The sequence below is a fragment of the Schistocerca gregaria genome, chromosome 1 (genome assembly GCF_023897955.1).
Source record: "Schistocerca gregaria isolate iqSchGreg1 chromosome 1, iqSchGreg1.2, whole genome shotgun sequence".
NCBI lineage: Eukaryota > Metazoa > Arthropoda > Insecta > Orthoptera > Acrididae > Schistocerca > Schistocerca gregaria.
Window position 1 is genome coordinate 73,357,808 of NC_064920.1, and position 20,894 is coordinate 73,378,701.

General features: G+C 40.1%; 1 protein-coding gene across 2 annotated transcripts in view; it reads left to right on the top strand.

Annotated features, from left to right (window-relative positions):
* Nucleotides 1–20,894, top strand: part of LOC126333765 (anaphase-promoting complex subunit 1) — a 353,884-nt gene that overhangs the window by 242,045 nt on the left and 90,945 nt on the right. For both annotated transcript variants that reach the window (XM_049996770.1, XM_049996779.1), the window contains exon 26: nt 10,354–10,555. In XM_049996770.1, the coding sequence (XP_049852727.1) occupies nt 10,354–10,555 (202 nt within the window). The remainder of the gene's footprint in view (nt 1–10,353; nt 10,556–20,894) is intronic.

Below are 20,894 nucleotides of genomic sequence, written 5' to 3' on the forward strand. Positions count from 1 at the left end.
CGAAGTTTTGCTCAAGTTGAACGTGACAACACTGCCGCAGCCACCCTACAGCCCCAACTTGGCTCCAAGTGACTTTTTCCTCTTCCCCTGAATTAAGACACACCTAAAAGGAAAGCAATTTGACTCCATCAACGCCATCCAGCAGGCTTCGATGAGAGCCCATGACAGCATGACACCCGAGGCCTTCCAGAAGGGCTCTGAACAGTGGCATATGTGCTGGCAGCGCTGTGTTGATGCTGAAGGATCATGTTTTGAAGAATTGTAGTCCACTGTACTTAAATGTCCAGTAAATTTCTAGGTCTGAGTTAAGGCTTGAAACTTATGAATCACACCCTGTATAACTTTCTGCTTGTTTTAGGTGTCCTGTGTACTTTGGTAATTATTGTTGCCATAAACGCATCATGGTCACTGATACCCATTTTAATATGGACATCCTCGAAGGCGTAAGGTCTATTTGTTGCCATTAGACCTGATGGATATGAAAGAAATAGTTTAAGCACTGTTTGATGATTGGTTCCAGAATTTCATTCAGAAGTTGTATTTATTTTTCCTGTGTCTTGTATCTATCTTTCTTGCGTCATGTACATATTTACAGAAATAACATTCAATCGATTACCTGAATTAGTTGATCGAACAGAAGAATGGCTTGAGTCAGGGAAGTGCACTTTAACCATTACTCTTCATTGTAGTGATGAATGATATAATGAGTACAGCAGCACAAGTAAATGGTGAAGGAAAGATGAAAGCTATGGTTTTTGTAGCTGATCTGATTATTTGGAGGAATAAGTAGTAGGAGGAGGAGGAGGAGGAGGAAGTACAAGAGCAGTTGGACTTATGGGAACAAACAGTACGAGAATATGGGATGAAATTTAGTATAAGTAAGAGTGAGATGATTATCACAACAAGAATGAAGGAGAGAGAGGAACGACTGGAATAACAGTTGGTCGTGAACGATTGAGGAGAGAGGAGAGTTTCAAGTACTTAGATAGCCTGATACAGGAAGATAAAAAAAAAATGGCGGAGAAATAAATGAGCAGGGGAGAAAAGTAGAAGCATTTCGGAAGAGTGTCAGAAACCTGATACAGAGCAAAGATGTATCAGTATAAAGGTTATATACCGGTCACACTATCCCGTTCCTGACATAAGCATCCGAAACCTATGTTATGAAAGGAAGAGAGAAAAGTGAAGTACAAGCTAGTGAGATGAGTAGGGGTGACAAAGATAGACAGGTTAAGAATTGAAGGTGGAACCATTACTAGAGGAGGTAGAAAAATCAAGGCTGATATGGTATGGGCATGTTAAGTTAATGGAGGAGAGGATACCCAGGAGGATACACGAGATGAAACTGGAAGGAAAGAGACCAAGAGGAAGACTGAGAGACAGATGGCTGAAAGGAGTGGAAGAATGTGTCCAGAAGAAAGGAGAAGACTGGACCAAGGTGAAGACGGAGAGATGGTGGCAAGACAGAAGACAATGGAGAGGCTTATGTTCCGAACAGACCTGGCCAGAGGCTGGAAACTGTCCAGGATGATGATGGCGTGAATTAATGATAATTTCCACTGTTTTTGCCATATAGAATTTGCTTCTTTTATAATTTTTACAATATATATCTTTCATTGTACTAGTGTTTTATCCAAGTGAAAGGGTACCACTCACTTTAAATTCTAACATTTTGCATGTAATTAGTTTTCATTCACTAAGGAGTATCAGTTAAACACAAACACAAACACTAAAAAGGTGTTACATATGATGAATTTCAGTGTGCGATATTCTACATTTTTAATTTCGAATATGATGGATATTATCTAGGAATTGAGTTAGGAAGTAACACAAAACCCTAGATATAGGGAGATGTGATAGGCTAGCATGTTAGAGAAAGAAAATGTGATAATAATGGAAACCTTCATTACAAAAGATAATGTTCTTTGCTACCTCTTTTTTTAGTTCTGACAGAGTCAAAGTTATGCCATGTTTCAAAGAAGAAACACCATTTAGTGTGCTGAAAGTCTTCTTTCTCTATCTGTTTGATCTATTAAGAGAATCCAGCTGAGTTGCCAAAACAATTGCTCCCATGAAATTTGTTGTAACTTTAATTTTCCTGTTAGATATGGAGACCATCTGAATGTTGCTGACAGATAATTGTGCTCCAAATCAGATTCAAACTCAGAGCTTTGTCTTTTGTTGGCACCACTCATATCATCTGAACAAATCTGGTACACTTCACAGGCTGACTTAAAATATTAGTTCAGTCAGTTTGTGTACCCTGATTTACCTAGACAGCACAGATGCCTTCATTGTCTAGCACACATGGGAGAAGTGTTATCATGGAGAATGGTTTAGCTACAGGCTAAGGATAGGTGGGGTAAGAAGATCCCACTGTTGCTGCATAAAGTGCACAGTTTGTGGATAAAAACTGTATGCTGCATCCGGTGTTGAACCAAGATCTTTATTTATTTTCATGGGCCATGTTCCATGGAGATTCTATGTGACAAGATGAGACAGGTACTAGCAGATAGGTGTTGATTCCGTTACTAGCAGATAGTTGTTTATTTCATCTCTGACATGTGCTAAGACCACTCAGATGTGTAACTTTTGTCTGTGAGAAGCGAGGGCCTTTGGAAAACAAAGATCTGGATTTGACTTTCAGTACAGTTTCAGTGGTGATATGAAACTTCCTGGCAGATTGAAACTGTATACCAGACTGGGACTCAAACATGGGATCTTTGCCTTTCATGAGGCAGTGCTCTGCCAACTGAGCTACCCTAGCATGACTCATGACCCAATCTCATGGCTTTACTACTGCCAATACCACATCTTCACATACCATTACTGAAGAAGGAAAGCTGTGTGATTGGGTTTTGAGCCAATTCTCCGGTACAGCTCAGTTGGTATAGCACTTACTTGTGAAACATAAAGGTCTTGGGTTTGAGTCTTGATCCAGCACGGGGTTTCAGTCTGCCAGTTTCAATTTGTCAGGAACATTCATTTCAGTGCTTACTCTGATGCAGACTGAAAATTTTCATCATGAAGTTAACCTACTGATTAGAATTTGTCAAATTATTAATTTACATAGGGTCTTATCAGAATGTTATGGGAACAGTTGTTGGAACATCCTTGAACACATGTGATCAGTATAATTAAGCAGAGTTCATTACTGCTAATTGATGAACAGTAGTATATTAAAAGTTCCGTTAAAGATCCTCTGAAATATAATCACACAAATTTTTGCAGTGAACCTCAGTTTTCCACAAAAGAAAAGTCTGTCTTTCATAGAGTGCCGATGACTGTATGTGAAACAGAACCACACGGCATGAGAAGCTTTCAATCGCACTATAAACTTCAGCTGACTTAAGTGTGTCTTGAAATATTTTTGCAGTTACCATTTCATGTCTGTGTTTCACAGCTCTCAATACTTTTAATTGTGTTTCTTATTTAACTTTTTCTCTCCAGGTTTTGACTCAAAAGTTTTCCTGTTTGATATTTTATGATCTTATCATTATATATGAATTTCAATTGAGTTGCTCCTCCTGCAAATACACTATGTCGGAATACATTATTGTTCTTCCACTTGCATTTGCATTAGGCAGTTGTTCAATTTTTTAATGCCATTCTGTAATTTGCAATTTTAAGACCAACTAAAATATTACATTATGAGTCATAAATTATAAGAAAAAACATGAAAACTTGGATCAAATAAACTTTAAAATGACACATTTGTCAGCTGTTTTATGAAGTACATGTTGTTGGTTGGTCTTATTTGTTTGCAGAATTAAAACTGTTTGCAATTGCAGCGGATGGAAGTTGTGCATTTATGCCTTGAACAAGTTATTTAAGAAGGTGTGAATATAGAAACTGATCAGTCTGTATCAGATTGATTTGGAAAAGTTACTAGTAAATTATAACAGTCAAACCAGAGTCATTGACTGTGTCATTTGCCAGGTTTTATTAGCCAGAGTATTGTCATTATGATAGTGAATTGACTCTGAAAGTGATTTATTGAAGTGATGTTTTATTCCTTTATTTTGTGCACAAAAGTATAAACTGAAACACAGTTATGCAAAAAATTTAACCATTAGAGCGACACAGACTTGATGTGTCATAATCCTGAAAACAAATATATCTTTCCCAAAGCAATAGCGGTATTGGACATTGCCAGATTACAGTTTGTGACAGACATGCTGGGAGAACATTAAATATGAGACTGCATACATGCATGCATGCAATTGTGTGTGGGAGGGGAAGGGAGGCCGTCACATGCGTGTGGTTGAGTGTCAGAGAGCCTTAGTACTCTGATTATCATTTGGCAGGAGCTAAACAGATGAACAGATGCCCCTCTTGTCCTCCATGTTCTGTTAATATTATTTTCCTGCTTTTGTGTTCTGAACATGATAATAGCTTTTACATTATAAAAAAATCATTGTGACACTTGGCATTACCAACAAAGGCCTCACACTTAAAGTTCCCATCTCTGGCTGCAACCCTTCTTTCCATCATACTCTCTGCTGGAAATATCACTTTGCCACGAAGAAAAATAATCCTAATCCTACTAATGATCCAACTCCCCAAGACACTATCCAAATTGAACCCTGCCTGGAACAGTTCCGTCCTCCGTCATAGCGGGACCCACCTCCTCTTCCTCAAAATCACCCTCTCCAAACCTTCCAGGAATTTCTGACTTCCAGCCTTGCCTCTCAATCCTTCTTGAAAAACCTTAATCCTACTCCCAACATCACCACTGCTGAAGCCCAAGCTATCCGTGATCTGAAGGCTGACCAGTCCATTGTCATTCTTCTGGCAGACTAGGGTTCCACGACCATGGTACTTGATCCTTGGGAGTATGTGGCTGAGGGACTGCGTCAGCTTTCAGACAACACCACCTACAAAGTTTGCCAAGGTAATCACATTCCTGATGTCCAGGCGGAGCTTCAAGGAATTCTCAGAACCTTAGGCCCCCTACAAAACCTTTCACCTGACTCCATCAACCTCCTGACCCCACCGACACCCTGCACCCCTACCTTCTACCTTCTTCCTAAAATTCACAAACCCAATCATCCCGGCCGCCGCATTGTAGCTGGTTTCCAAGCCCCCACAGAACATATCTCTCCCTATCTAGATCAAAACCTTCAACCCATTACATGCAGTCTCCCATCCTTCATCAAAGACACCAACCAATTTCTCGAACGCCTGGAATCCTTACCCAATCTGTTACCCCCGGAAAACATCCTTGTAACCATTGATGCCACTTCCTTATACACAAATATTCCACACGTCCAGGGCCTCGCTGTGATGGAGCCCTTCCTTTCACACCGATCACCTGCCACCCTACCTAAAACCTCTTTCCTCATCACCTTAGCCAGCTTCATGCTGATCCACAACTACTTCACTTTTGATGCCCATACATAGGTTACCCAAGCCTGCCAACCCAAAGTTTGGTGCAGATTTATTGATGACATCTTCGTAATCTGGACTCACAGTGAAGAAGAACTCCAGAATTTCCTCTCCAACCTCAACTCCTTTGGTTCCATCAGATTCACCCATGCCACTTTCCTTGATGTTGACCTCCATCTGTCCAATGGCCAGCTTCACACGTCCGTCCACATCCAACCCACCAACAAGCAACAGTACCTCCATTATGACAACTGCCACCCATTCCACATCAAACTGTCCCTTCCCTACAGCCTAGATCTTCGTGGCAAACGAATCTGCTCCAGTCCGGAATCCCTGAACCATTACACCAACAACCTGAAAACAGCTTTCGCATCCTGCAACTACCCTCTCGACCTGGTACAGAAGCAAATAAGCAGAGCCACTTCCTCATCCCCTCAAACCCAGAACCTCCCACAGAAGAACCACAAAAGTGCCCCACTTGTGACAGGATACTTTCCGGGACTGGATCAGACTCTGAATGTGGCTCTCCAGCAGGAATACGACTTCTTCAAATCCTGCCCTGAAGTTAGATCCATCCGTCCTGAAATCCTCCCCACTCCATCAAGAGTGTCTTTCCACCGTCCACCTAACCTTCGTAACCTCTTGGTTCATCCCTATGAAATCCCCAAACCACCTCCCCTACCCTCTGGCTCCTACCCTTGCAACCGCCCCCGGTGTAAAACCTGTCCTATGCACCCTCCCACCACCACCTACTCCAGTCCTGTAACCCGGAAGGTGTACACGATCAAAGGGAGAGCCACATGTGAAAGCACCCACGTGATTTACCAACTGACCTGCCTGCACTGTGATGCTTTCTATGTGGGAATGACCAGCAACAAACTGTCCATTCGCATGAATGGACACAGGCAGACAGTGTTTGTTGGTAATGAGGATCACCCTGTGGCTAAACACGCCTTGATGCACGACCAGCACATCTTGGCACAGTGTTACACCGTCCGAGTTATCTGGATACTTCCCACCAACACCAACCTATCCGAACTCCGGAGATGGGAACTCGCCCTTCAGTATATCCTCTCTTCTCGATATCCGCCAGGCCTCAACCTGCGCTAATTTCAAGTTTCCCGCCGCTCATACCTCACCTGTCTTTCAACAACTTCTTTGCCTCTGTACTTCCGCCTCGACTGACATCTCTGCCCAAACGCTTTGCCTTTACAAATGTCTGCTTGTATCTGTGTATGTGCGGATGGATGTGTGTGTGTGTGTGTGTGTGTGTGTGTGTGTGTGTGTGTGCGTGTGTGCGTGTGTGCGTGCGTGCGTGGGAGTGTATACTAGTCCTTTTTTGCCCCAAGGTAAGTCTTTCCACTCCCGGGATTGGAATGACTCCTTACCCTCTCCCTAAAACCCACATCCTTTCGCCTTTCCCTCTCCTTCCCTCTTTCCTGATGAAGCAACCGTTGGTTGCGAAAGCTTGACTTTTGTGTGTATGTTTGTGTGTCTATCGACCTGCCAGCCCTTTCGTTTGGTAAGTCACATCATCTTTGTTTTTAGATATATTTTTCCCACGTGGAATGTTTCCCTCTATTATATTTATATATGTATTCATTTATATACCAGATTTGTTTTAGATCATATAACTAATGAGGAGGTATTGAATAGGATTGGGGAGAAGAGAAGTTTGTGGCACAACTTGGCTAGAAGAAGGGATTGGTTGGTAGGGCATGTTCTGAGGCATAAAGGGATCACCAATTTAGTATTGGAGGGCAGCATGCAGTGTAAAAATCATAGAGGGAGACCAAGAGATGAATACACTAAACAGATTCAGAAGGATGTAGGTTGCAGTAGGTACTGGGAGATGAAGAAGCTTGCACAGGATAGAGTAGCATGGAGAGCTGCATCAAACCAGTCTCAGGACTGAAGACCACAACAACAACAACCAGATTTGTTTAAAATATCTCCAGGCATTCCTGAGTTATGCTTTTATGTTACACATTTTCACCCCAAACCTCAGCCTTGTGGTGCTAGGGGTGTCTTCCTGTCACAGTAAATTTTTCCTGAGAGCAAATGATGTGTCTGTTAATTTTGGTAGAAATTTCTCCAGACCTGTAGAGATTTACTGCTAGGTCACTGTTTTTGCACACTCCTCCCCCTTTCCCCCAACTCGAGAGGTGAAACATCATCGCGAATGTCACCAATTAGTGTAGCAAACTCAAAAAATATTGATTTGGTGCTAATGTTTTTAAATGTCACACGTTCTGGCCCCTGTCCCCACTTCTAGCAGTGGTTGGGGTACATTACCCCCACAATATTTTTATATTTGTTGAAATTACTTCACATGTTCCTCAATTTTCCTACATATAACCTCATTTTCACCCCCATCCTGTCGGTGTGAGTGGTGGCTCTTACTCTGATAGAACCTTTGCACATATGTCCACAACTTGCTGAAGTTTCATTGCAATCAAATGAATGGTATAGAAATGTATAGAAGATGAACAAACAAATATTTGTTTTTTATATTACATGGATGACTCTCCTCATTGTCGTTGACAATCAGATCCAGTTCATATATTCAAACACTGCTATAGTGGTCTGCATCTATGAATGCAGATGGTGAATGACGCACCAGACATTCAGCTGCGTCTGTCTGTCAAATGACTTCAGCATTTAGCACTGAAGGGCTGATTTACATGTTCATTTATAGTATGATGAGGTTGTTTAACCATGGTAGTGTTTATTATGGGCTACATAAAACACACACAAGAAGTATTATGCTAGGAAATGATAGTGATACTTTTCAGAGTGTGTAAATTTATCTCGGGATCGACGAAGCAGATACAGTGTAGCAGTATGACTCTTACTCCAGCATTGCCAGTTACTAGTTTTGGCACTGTCTGGCGCATGTGGCATGTGGAATAGTACTGCAAAATATCTCTGTCTCTATCTGTACAGAACACATCACACACCTGCCTTCATACCTGAACACCACCATAGCATGGGGTGATTTTTGTACTTAATTTAGATGTTCTGTGAGTTGCACTGACCAAAGTTCTGAGTGATCAATTCAGCATCACTCTAATGCATTTACTTACGTGTACTACAAGCATTGTAATTGTATTTCACCATTTACACTAACTACTTCTAATAAAAACAGATGAATTTTGGCCATTAAGTTTGAAAATGACGTACAAGCATGGCTGTGTGAAAAAGGAATAACACTTGTAAAACAATACAAATATGTTTATTACCTTGGCACTAAGGAAATTTCTCACATTGCCAAGAGATTATTTGTTATAATGTGTAGCTTTTTTTAAAACTTGAACTATGTCCTCACACTGTAACAAGCTTCGTCAAAATTGATCTAATCCATGACAGTGGACCAGCAGTTTACCACAATTGTATTTTTCCATTCTACTAGAAAATGTTATGTATGAGGTGTGGATGGGGCAAAAGAGATGAGATTGATGCTGCAAATATGTGTACTTATCAGATTATGATCAGTTAATTGTGGTCAATTTGAAAATAGGAGCAGTTTGTGGTCATTTGTATTAATTACTTCAATTTCTCACAATTTTTCCATATCATTGTGTGTGTTACTGTACAGAAATTAATATCATTTTCATTTTCCACTGGAGCACAAGAGCATGGCCGTAAACTGTCTGTCCACTGCCACCAAGCTGTTAGATTGTAATAAGACTTGTCACATTGTGACAATTCAAAGGGAAAAAGGTGTTGTGTACTAATATACCACATCTAGTAATAATTACTAATGTGGGCAATCTTGTTTATTTTATCTTTTGGTAATATTGCCATTGTGCTTCTACTAGAGTGGAACAATACTAGATGAAATTAGTGATTATTTGCTTGTGTGTTTATATGTAAACAACAGTATGGAAAAGATAGACTGCTACTCATCACATTGAGGTGCACTGGGTTGCAGAAAGAGGCACTTGAATGTGATAAGCGTAGTATTGGGAGACTCTGTGTGTGTGTGTGTGTGTGTGTGTGTGTGTGTGTGTGTGGGGGGGGGGGGGGGATAGAGAAGAAGAAGAAATGACTATGAATGTGTATTAGTGGAACACAAGGTGTGTGTGTGTAGTATTTGATTGGGAGCAGGGAAAAGGATGGACAGGAGGATGACAGGGACTAGTGAAGATTGACACCAAGTGGATTATGGGAACAAAGTATATGTTGTAGGGAGAGTTTTCACTAAAAAAATCTGGAAAAGGTTGTGGTGGTGGGAAGATTCTGATGGCACAGGCTATGAAACAGTAAAAGTGAAGCACATCATGCTGCACACCATATTCTGCAGCTTGGTAGTCCAGCTGTGGACAGGCAGCTTGTTGTTATCATATCCACATAGGATGTGGCACAGTCATTGCAGCAAAGTTTGTAGATCATATGGCTGCTTTCACAGGTGGACCTATCTTTGTTTGGGTACGAGATGTCTCCTACCTCTCCAGTAATACACATGCCTTCCATCTTGTCAACTCATGTACATAGTCCTTTCCTCTTTCCTACTTCTGCCCCGCTCTCAGTACTGCATCTAGCAGCCCTGTCCTGTCCCCACCACATCCCTGCACACTCCCACAGGCAGCACTAACAGCTTCCCCCATCCTTACCCTGCTGTCCCCCCCCCCCCTCCCCCCCCCCCCCCCCGCGGCCCCCCCCCCTCCCCCCCACCTGACACCTTCCCCCGTGAGCACACGGAGGCAGTGGCAACTTGAGTGAGAGTTGTTCTCGTGTGTGTTTTCCACTTTTGAAGGAGGACTTTTTCCTAAAACATTCTTTTCCATCGTCTGAAAACTTTCATTTTCACTGTGCCTGTCTGAAACATACTGCCTCCTCTCTGTAGAGACTAGCAATCAGTCCTTTCCATATTGCTATTTGTATGTAAAGACTTATACATATGATTTAAAATGCCATAATCATCATTATTTTGTTTGTAATTATTTGATTTGTGCTCTACAGTCAAGCATACTGCAACATTGTTGCTGGAGGTTGCATGGCAGTTGGTTTACGATTTGCTGGTTCTGCAAATAATGAAGCCTTTAAAACATTGCTTCATTATGCAAAGATGTTCACAAACTTGTCCGGAAAATCTATTGCAGAATTGGCTGGCAAGTCTACTATAGAAACCTGTCTGAATGTGATGCTGTTGTCACTGGCAATGGTATGTATTTATACCTGTCTCAACTTGTGTTTGTTTTAAATTGTGCACCTGTTGTCTAAATAGGCAGTATCTCTAAGAAACTAGATTTTGGTGTGTGTAAAAGAGAGATTACATAGGAACCATTTTATGATGTAATTTTTTCACTATTGTTCTATCCTGAAGAACATTTTTCATTTGTTTTGCATTCACATTGTCAGAAGAAGTGACTTATTATCATCACTCACACTAATATGATGTCATTTCTGCAGTTCTTACCTGGATCATAATCAGCTGGTAGTTCCAATTTCTTTTTAATTCTTGAACAATTACAGTAAGATGTTGTTCCAGGATTTTCAAAGATCACATAAAAGTGGGTCAGTCTTTGTGAATAGAAAGCCAATGCCCACTCCGTATGGCTGCTGGGGGGCCTCATCTGAGATGTAAAGGAAGCCTTGTCTGTGGCTCTCAGGCATGCAGGGTGCAGCTGTCTGCAAGTTGCGGCTCGCGTTGGTACCAACATAATCTGTCACTTGGGTTCTGAGGCTGTACTCGCAAGGAAAACTCCCCATCACACCCCCCTCAGATTTAGTGGTAAAATGGCGCAGTAGATAGCCCACCAAAAACTGAATGGAGATCAGAAATGAAACAGTGAATTCTCCAACATCAAGATGTGCAACATCAAGCGAACTAGAATACCCAAAGCATTGTGATTATATGGCCATAGTATTGAACTGTTAAAGAGGAGATCCATGTTTAGATCTCCTTCGAGCCCCTTTTTTTTTTTTTTTTTTTTTTTTTTTTTTTTTTTTTTTTTTTTTTTTTTTCGCAGATTTATCGACTGACCATCCTGACATTTTTTTTCCACAAAATTATCGACTGTCCATCCTGCCATTGACATGTCTGTTTGCTGTATTCAAATTTATGTCTGTGTCATGGTGTAACGTCCATTTGCAACAGTGAGATGTAAGGAAAGGACCTCCATACATACACACCTTATATTTGTTCTACACAAGTACCACACATTATGACTTGCTTTCTGTTTTGGAAGTTTTGACTCTTCAGTTTCTTTGTTGTAACGTAGTTCACACACATTTTTTGTCATTTTCATTTCTGTTAGAAGTTTATGTGGCATCTCCCCGGCTCTCACTATTTGTCACATTTACCTGCTCTGGTAATGTATTCTTGCCACATGATTCATATTCTACAGGATGCAGAGTGAGAACAAACACATCAATGACCAGACAGAAGTTCATAATTTTGTGGGGAAAAAAAGGGGGTTATGAGGGAGATTTTAACACAGATCTCTCACTTTCTTGTCCAGCCCCATGACTACACAACCACGATGTGGTTCTTGGAATTTGCTCGATGTTGCACACCTTGAGCTTGGACCATTCACCATTTCTATTTTGCTTTTTTTTTTTCACAGTTCAGTACACATTCTTCCTGTTTTCATACTTTCTGTGTTCAGTTTTTGACATTTCACCCATTGGGCCATTTTACCACTAAATCTGACGTTCATTCAGTGGGTAGTGGAAATGGTGAAGGCTGCTGGCATTGTGACCAGGCGCAAGCAGAGCTCGAAATTTGCAGCATCATTCCCAGAGTTCATAGGGGTCCTTCAGTTTGGAGCCAAGTGAAGGTTATGTAACAAAAGCTTCATTAATGGTGTTGGCTGGGAATTTCGTGCCTTGCGTTATTGAGTGAGGATTTGTGGGACTCCCTTTGATGGGTCAGTTGTGCACTACGTAAAGGAAGCAGCTACTCACATAGTGGAATTCTTGTGGAAAGCATGTGTTTTTTTTTTTCTTTTCCTTTTTCTTTTTCTTTTTTAAATAGCAGAATCAATTTTTGATCACATGGTGATCATCTTCAGTGCTGTACAAATTAAACTCAGACACTGGTATCAAGTTATCACTAACCAAAACTGAGATCGCTTCTCAGTTTTGGTTATTGATAACTTGATACCAGTTCCTGAGTTTAATTTGTACAGCACTGAAGATGATCAACATGTGATCGAAAATCAATTCTGCTATCACTAAAACATCAATATTATGGCCAACACAGACCTTCCTTTTAATTTAAACACAATCCTGTAATGTTTGAATACAGCGTTAGTAGTGTGCTGCTTGACACAGTCACCTTGATTAAATACGAGGGTGAGTAAAATGAAAACCTTAAATTTCTAATAACAAATCGAAATTTCGTGCCGTTATCCTGTAAGTTGGTAAGCGTGCTACAAACAGCGTGCAGAATGGCCTGTAGGTGGCAGCATAGTGCAGATGCACACATACCGTCACAGTATCAGTATAAAGATGGTCGCCCCACTTGCGACTTGCCACAGGGAAGAACAGTGTTCTGTTATTTGGTTTTTGAGTAGAGAAGGTGTGAAACCTATTGAAATTCATCGACGAATGAAGGTTCAGTACGATAATGCATGTTTGTCGCATCAGAAAGTGTACAAATGAAGTAGGGAGTTCGCAAATGCTGTGACTTCAGTGGAAGATGCTCCTCGTCCAGGTCAGGCACAACGAGTTGCGACTCCACAGAACATTGCAGCAGTTGAAGCCATAGTGAAGGAAAGCTGCCAGTTGACACTGAATGACATTGCAGCGTGTTTACAGATTAGTCATGGGTCAGCACACCACATTGTGCATGATGTGCTCCAGTTTCACAAAGTGTCTGCAAGATGGGTGCCATGGCAGCTGACTCCTGAAATGAGAGAACGACATGTTGATGCTTGTGAAGAACTACTTCGGCACTTTGAACGAGAAGTTGATGGCTTCCTTGCAAGAATCATTACTGGGGACGAAACCTGGGTTCACTTCCACCAACCGGAAATGAAGAGAGCGAGCAAGGAAATGCGCCACTCCTCATCACCAAAGCCAAAGAAGTTTCGAACAGAACCATCAGCACGGAAGGTTATGCTGACACTCTTTTGGGATGAAAAAGTTGTCATTTTGGAGCATTACCTGCCTAGAGGGACGAATGTCACTAGTGCACCATACATAGATCAACTAAAAAATCATCTGCGGTCTGCAATAAAATCAAAGCAATGTGGATTGCTGTCAGCAGGTGTCCTTTTGCAACATGACAATGCAAGACCCCACACTGCCCGTACAACAGTTGCAACAATCACAGACCTGCATTTTGAGTGTCTTCCTCATCCACCATACCCACCAGATCTTGCCCCCAAGTGATTTCCATATGTTTGGACCACTCAAAGATGCAATGGGAGGAAAGAAGTTCCGTTCTGATGAAGAGGTATGCCACACGGTGCATGAGTGGTTGCATGGACTACCAAAAGAATTTTATTCTAAAGGAATTTATGCACTTTTTAAGCACTGGAGGACTTGCATTGAGCGTGGGGGTGATTATGTTGAAAAGGAATACAGCTTTGTGCCACTTCTGCACAGTAAACAATATTTTAAAAAAATATTTCAGATTTTCATTTGATTCACCCTTGTATCTTGACATAAAGTTTCAAATGGATATGAAATGGAATGAGCTTGTAAGGACTGTAGTAGGAAGGTGAATGATTGACTCCATTTTATTTGGAAAATTTTAAAAAGAGTGGTTCATCTCTAAAGGAGACATATTATAGGATACTAGTGCAACCCATTCTTGAATACTGTGAGTTTTTGAAACCACACCATATCGGACTAAAGGTAGACATTGAAGCGATTCAGAGGCACGCTGCTAGATTTGTTACTGGTAGGTTTGAACAACATGCAAGTACTACAGAGATGCTTTGGAATCTCATATTATAATCCCTGGAGAAAAGGTGACATTCTTTTCGAGGAACACAATTGGAAAAAAATTTCAAATTGACTGCAGAACGATTCTACTGTCGCCAATTTTCTGTTGCCTAACAACCAAGAAGATAAGATATGATAAGAGAAATTAGGGCTCATACAGAGGCATATTGACAGTCATTTTTCCCTCATTCAATTTTGCAAGTGAAACGGGATTGTACAGGTATCCTTCTGCACGCACCGTAAAGTGGCTTGCGGATTATGTATATCAATGTAGATATCTTGTTTTGTTGTGCTTCCCCTCCTTGCCTTCCCTTAATCACCCTGATCACACATACTATCATCTCTGAGTGGCTTCATTTCTCTCTTCCTTTCAAGGTATTATGACTTACCAAATTTTTTTTTTTCATTTTGTTGCTTGGCAGGAAAATGCATATTCTTATAATTTTATTAAAATCTGGTTACTAGTTTGACCTCTCCCAAAATGTATTTTAAAAGGTCTTATTTGTGATTAAAATTATTGCTTCTACCAGGGCTCCAGGGAGCTTGTATAAGAAGGATGTTTGTTAATGGTCCAAAGATATAAGAAAATTAAATGTGACACAGATAACGCCACTGCAAAGGCAAGGAGAAAATTCAATAAAATTTCAAATGAAGTTTGCAGCCTGTGCTGCTTCAATCTGCAGGGTGACTTTTTGAAATATGGAAAACCAAATAATGCACAATAAATGCTGAAATGAATAAAAAGCTATGTACCATTTTCCATTGAAACCAATATTTATGACACTGTTGCTGCTTTTTGTGAGCTCACAAACAACAAGCCAGAGGAACAGTAATGTAACTAATTCAAACATAAAATAATCATATTAAAGAAAAGATTTCATGGGGCTGTTTCATTGAAATGAGGTACTTCGGTCAAAAAAAAAAAAAAAAAAAGGTTTCATCAGTAAACAAAGTGAAAGAGGGTTATAACTGTGGAATCATCATCCCATCACTGAGCTCATTCCTAGACATATCAAATCAAGCAAATATGACATTTTTTTTTACATATCTGCACCGTATTATTAATATGAATCAGAAAGTCTCCCGCATGACTGCTTGCTGTTATTCACACTGAAGCTTGTTTTTCTTTTATATATAAAAGAACTTTCACCCACAAACTATCCGTTTTTCTGCAGATGATGTTTCCTTATGCACAGAAAGGTTGCCCTGTATATTTGGCTTAGTAGATTGTACCAGCTGGTCTTTATCACTCTGATTGAGGACCTGCAATCACTATTCCCATTTTCCAGACCGAATGTTCCCAGGCTTAAAAAGAACTGTAACTGTGTTGTTTAATGAGCATGTCTTTGAGGAATCTCCCTCCTCCTGAATTGTATGTTGTAAAAATATCTCCTTTTTAATCACATACCTGAATTTAGCCAGTTATCCTAGTTAAATCTTGATTCTACTGTATCCACAGTCTAAGACTCAAAATTCATTTCACCTCAGAACCTCTCTTATAGTATTTCAGTACCGCATTATGTATCTCAGTACCGAATTATCCCTATAACATGTTGGCCTACAATACTATTCAACCTTCAACAACTCTCAAATGACAGGCTGTCTATTCCCCCCCCCCCCCTCAATAACTGAAAGCAAAATTGTGTGTGTGTGTGTGTGTGTGTGTGTGTGTGTGTGTGTGTGTGTGTGTGTGTGTGTAGGGCGAGGGGGGGGGGGGGGGCGAAGAGAGAGAGAGAGAGAGAGATTCTAAATTAAATAAGGAAAGGGGGGAGAGAAATGAAAATAATTGTGAAGAAATTGTTAAATTTTACCTAATTGAAAAATTGGGGAGAGGGCATGGTACAACAGTGGTTAAGTCCAAGAGGGTGGCATAATGAAAATTAAAGAATATGTTAGAGAGCAAATTTACTCCTGTTCAGGGGAAACTACTATTGGGGTGGGGAGGGGGGAGAATATCTAAATGACTTATGTGTTATGAAGGCACTCTGGTGCCTCAGATTGTGGTGTAGGACATTGAGTACTGAATGTTCTCACGACAAAGTATTCTTCTGTGTCCATTTATGTGTTTACCTGTTCAGTGGTAGTTATTCCTGTATAAAAAGAAAGTCGTGCACTAATCACTTGTTAGTTTGTAAACACCAGGACGTGTTAGTTTGTAAACACCAGGAGTATCTCACATGTTACTTCTCCTTTGATGGTGGAGGATTTACCAGTGGTGAAGCTGGAGAATTTAGTAGTGGGTAGATACATTATCCAGGTTTTACAGCAGTAAGTTGCACATGTAGGTTCGACCAGGATGTTACAGAATTTAGGAGGTTAGTAGAGGGCTGCAATGAATGATGTTGGGAGGACATCAGGTAGAGGGTACCTAATTTCGAGGCCTGATTTCAGAAGTTCTGGCAAAATGGACTACTGAGATATTTGAGGCCATTGTGATACTGGGTGATGGTGGTGCTTCTGACTTTCTTGGAAATGGAAGCTTTCTTGTTGCAAATAATGGTGTCTAGATCACATAATGATTTTTTGTTTGTTACATTATTTTTCCTTCTACAGATTCAAACTTAAAACATCTGAAGCAAAGTTCAATGTCAATATGCAAAAAACCTATGCCAAAGTGTATCATTCACAAAAGTTCATAACAAGGTATGTTTGTTGAAAGGGCTGGATATTTGTTTTTGATAAAGTTTTATGGGGTAGTTGGAAGAGAAGGAAACCCAGGAGGGGTTACTGATATATGTGTTAAATATTTGATTTTGAACTAATTTGATGGCCTCGGAAGCCTGCTTTGTAAAGTTGGAAGTGTTTGGTATGAAAGGAGTGGCAAAGATGGATTGGAAGTGTGGTTGATAAGTGACTGGTTGGATATGGACTGGATGTGAACCTAGGTTAGGTGTAGATTGACAAAATTAATGTTCATGCTACTAAATGAAGACAAAATAACTATACAGGGTGACCATAAAGTGCCACAATCATTTCGAGAGAACATAACTTGTAAACTATTAGACACAGAGTATTGTGGTTTGTTGTAAAATGTTTAGCAGTTCTCAGAGTTTTAGATCTGTTATGCCAGAATTTCACTGAGTGCCCAGCTCATCTCTCATAGAACATCATGGGAGAGATCAGACTTCTGTCCATGAAAGAGTCAGCATTACATTATCAAAAGCTTTGTTTTCTTCATTGACTTGTGCATGAAGTGTTGTAGTATCACTGACTGGTGTTTTGAACATGTGAACCTTAATGGAACCGCATAAAGAGAAGTCCAATGCTGTGAGAATGGGAGACATGGAGGCTATGCGAAGGGGGCATCGTGGCGCATCCACATCTCAGGAAATGTGTCATTCAGCACACAATCAAACTCTAATGTCGAGGTACACCATCACATTGGAAGTTGATGGACAGCTGCAGCTGATGTGACAAGTTGTGGGATGTTGCATGCAGAAAGAAAACAGTTCCCAGGTAGCGTGGAACTACAGAATTTATTTCTTAAGGAAGCAACAGGAAAACATGAACAACAGAAAATCTATACAAAGAATAAAAGAGATCATTCTGATCAACTGAGAATAACTGTTACTCTTTGGTAACAATTCTATGAAGATGCAGAGAGAAAGCACACAGTCTGTCACCATTCGTAACTCTCCAAGGTCACAATTGGTTGTGGTCCCAATCGATGATGCACTTGTGTTGTCTTCATCTGGTATTGCTGTATCGGCGACTTCTTGTTTACTTGGCGGCACACTCTGCGGCACACACTTTGGAGAGCTGCTGGTGGCAGTCCTGTATAGGCCCCTTGGTGTAGGGCTACCCGGAAATAGCTGGCATCACATGGCCTCGTGGATGCAAAATAGTGCTGGCTGTCCAGTGATCATGGTGACCTCCATATCGCAGCAGATGGTGCAGTGAAATCGAACAGTGTCGGCTGCAGGAACCTGCCTTGATGGCAACCCACAAGACATTGCTGCGTGGTGGTGTGCCAGGACATTAGGCACCCGAGGTACACAGCATTCATCTTCCCTTCAGAGGAAGTGACCATGGTGGAGGTGACATACTTCCCGTTCGAGAGAGGTGGCAAAGCCATCTCGAGGTGTAAATGTCAGCCGCGATGGAGGCGACAGCCGAGGACACAGTACTCCTCTTCTCGTCAGAGGGAGCTGGCAAAGCAATCTTGAGAAGTAGATGGCAGCAGTGGTTGACACGACAGGCAAGGACATGTAGTAGTAGTAGTAGTAGTAGTAGTTTTATTCATCCGTAGATCTCTTTTTACAAGGATATAGGACATGTCAAAGTATTTACAAGCTTAGATCAATTTACAATAAGCTAATTCGTATACACATATATTTACAGACTTCTAGTTAGAGACAATCATTAGATTTTACTCCTGGTATACAATAATTTATTTACAAATAACTCATTAAATAATGTAATGCCACACTATTCACTCATATTTCACTATCAGTCACTGCACACACTATACACACATTGTTTCATAACACTTCACTCACTACATACACACACACACACACACACACACACACACACACAGGTGATCCTTGGGCCATTTTCTGTACTGCAAGTTCCCATTTGCTATCCTGAAAAACTGAGTCAGCATCCCTTCATAATGAGTGAGATGTTGAGCTCAGAAAGAGGAAGAGGTGTTAGTATTGTGCTATGCATAGCTTGAGGGGAGAGTGTCTCTAGAAAGGAAAAAAGAAGAAAAATAATAAAGTGAAGGTGTTATGTGGAATATTGGATGTTTTATAATCATCATTATTATTATTATTTGTTTGTATAACATTTTTTTTTATCAAACCCCTACTCTGCTTTATCTAAGTAATCCTTCAATGTATAAAATGTATTGCATAACAGGTACTTTTTAGCTGCCTTCTTAAATAAGTGTATTTTTGAAATTTCTTTAATCTCTTTTGGTAATTTATTGTACAGTTTTATTCCTTGGTAGAAAATGCTGTTTTGAGTTTTATGTTTATTTTTTCTTGGTAAATGTAAGTTGAGTCTATCTCTTGTTGCATGGTCATGGACAGAGCTGTTTGTGCAGTAATTGCCAATGTTACTTTTGATGTGTACAACTGACTGGTAAATGTGTTCACATGGAGCAGTTAAAATTCCCAGTGTTTTGAACAGATCTTTACAATGAGCTCGACTACTATTTCTGGTTATTATTCTTATGGCTCTTTTCTGGAGTTTGAAAATTGTGTTCATATTTTGTGGATTTGTTCCCCAAAAAAGAATGCCATAGCTAAGAATTGAGTGTACATATGAATAATATGTAACTAAAACACACTGCATGTTACACACAGATGATAGAATTCTAAGGGCATAACATGCTGATGACATTCTGTTTGCAAGTACCTTTGTGTGTTCGCACCACTTCAGCTGAGAGTCAATATTCCTTCCTAGAAATTTTGCATTTGTTACACAGTCTATAGAGGTGCCATCTACATTTAATTTAACATTGTCATTTTTCCTCTTCAAACTGAAGTTCATGGCATTAGTTTTCTTTATGTTTAATGTCAATTTGTTGCTTATTGACCAATCGTAACTTCCTTGAGAGTTTCATTTGCTTTCTCGGTAAGGAGTTCTCTTGTTCTCTCAGTGACTATAATATTGCTGTCATCAGCGAAGAGAATTTTCTCACCATGAGTAACACTACTGGGAAAGTCATTGATGTATATCAGGAATAGTATTGGTCCTAATATGCTACCTTGTGGAACCCCTATATTAATATGTTTTGGTTCTGATAAGTATTTTACTAAATGTTTAGATCTATTTGAAGTATGTGTTATCTCTACTCTTTGTACCCTATCTGTTAGGTATGATCGAAACCAGTCATTAGCTACCCCTCTTATTCCTAATGCTTCTAATTTATTTAATAGAATCTTGTGGTCGACTGTATCAAAAGCCTTAGAAAGATCCAAAAATATGCCTGTGACACACTCATCTTTATCAAGAGCATTAAGTACAACTTTTGTGAATTCTACTATGGCTGACTCCGTATTTTTGCCACTTCGAAAACCAAACTGTGATTTGCTTAAAAGATTGTATTTATTCAGATAATTCATTAATGTGTCTTTCATAATTGCTTCTATTATTTTTGAGAATGCTGACAGCAGGGAAATGGGCCGGTAATTTTCTATGTCTTCTGCATTACCTTTCTTAAGCAAAGGTACAACTCTTGCCTGTTTTAGCTGCTCTGGAAATGTCCCTGATGTGAAGGATTCATTTATTATATTTGTTAATGGGCCTTGTATAATCCCTATGCATTGTTTCAGTACACACATTGGTACATCATCTAAGCCTTCTGACTTTTTATTTTTTAGCTTTTGAACAGTTTTATTGACTTCATTCTCTGTGGTTGGAAGTAACATCATTGTATCTAGTGCAACAATTTTTGCAGGTGTTATATTTGTTTTGGGGAATTTTTGCTGTAACTTCTCTGCAATACTTGAAAAATGCTCGTTTACATAGTTTGCTAAGTGTTGTGGATCATTTATTACCTTATCCCCCTCCCTTAGCAGTATGTTATTCTGCGTTTGTTTGCCTCTCCCCGTTTCCTTTTTTATAACATCCCAGACTGCTTTGCTTTTATTCTC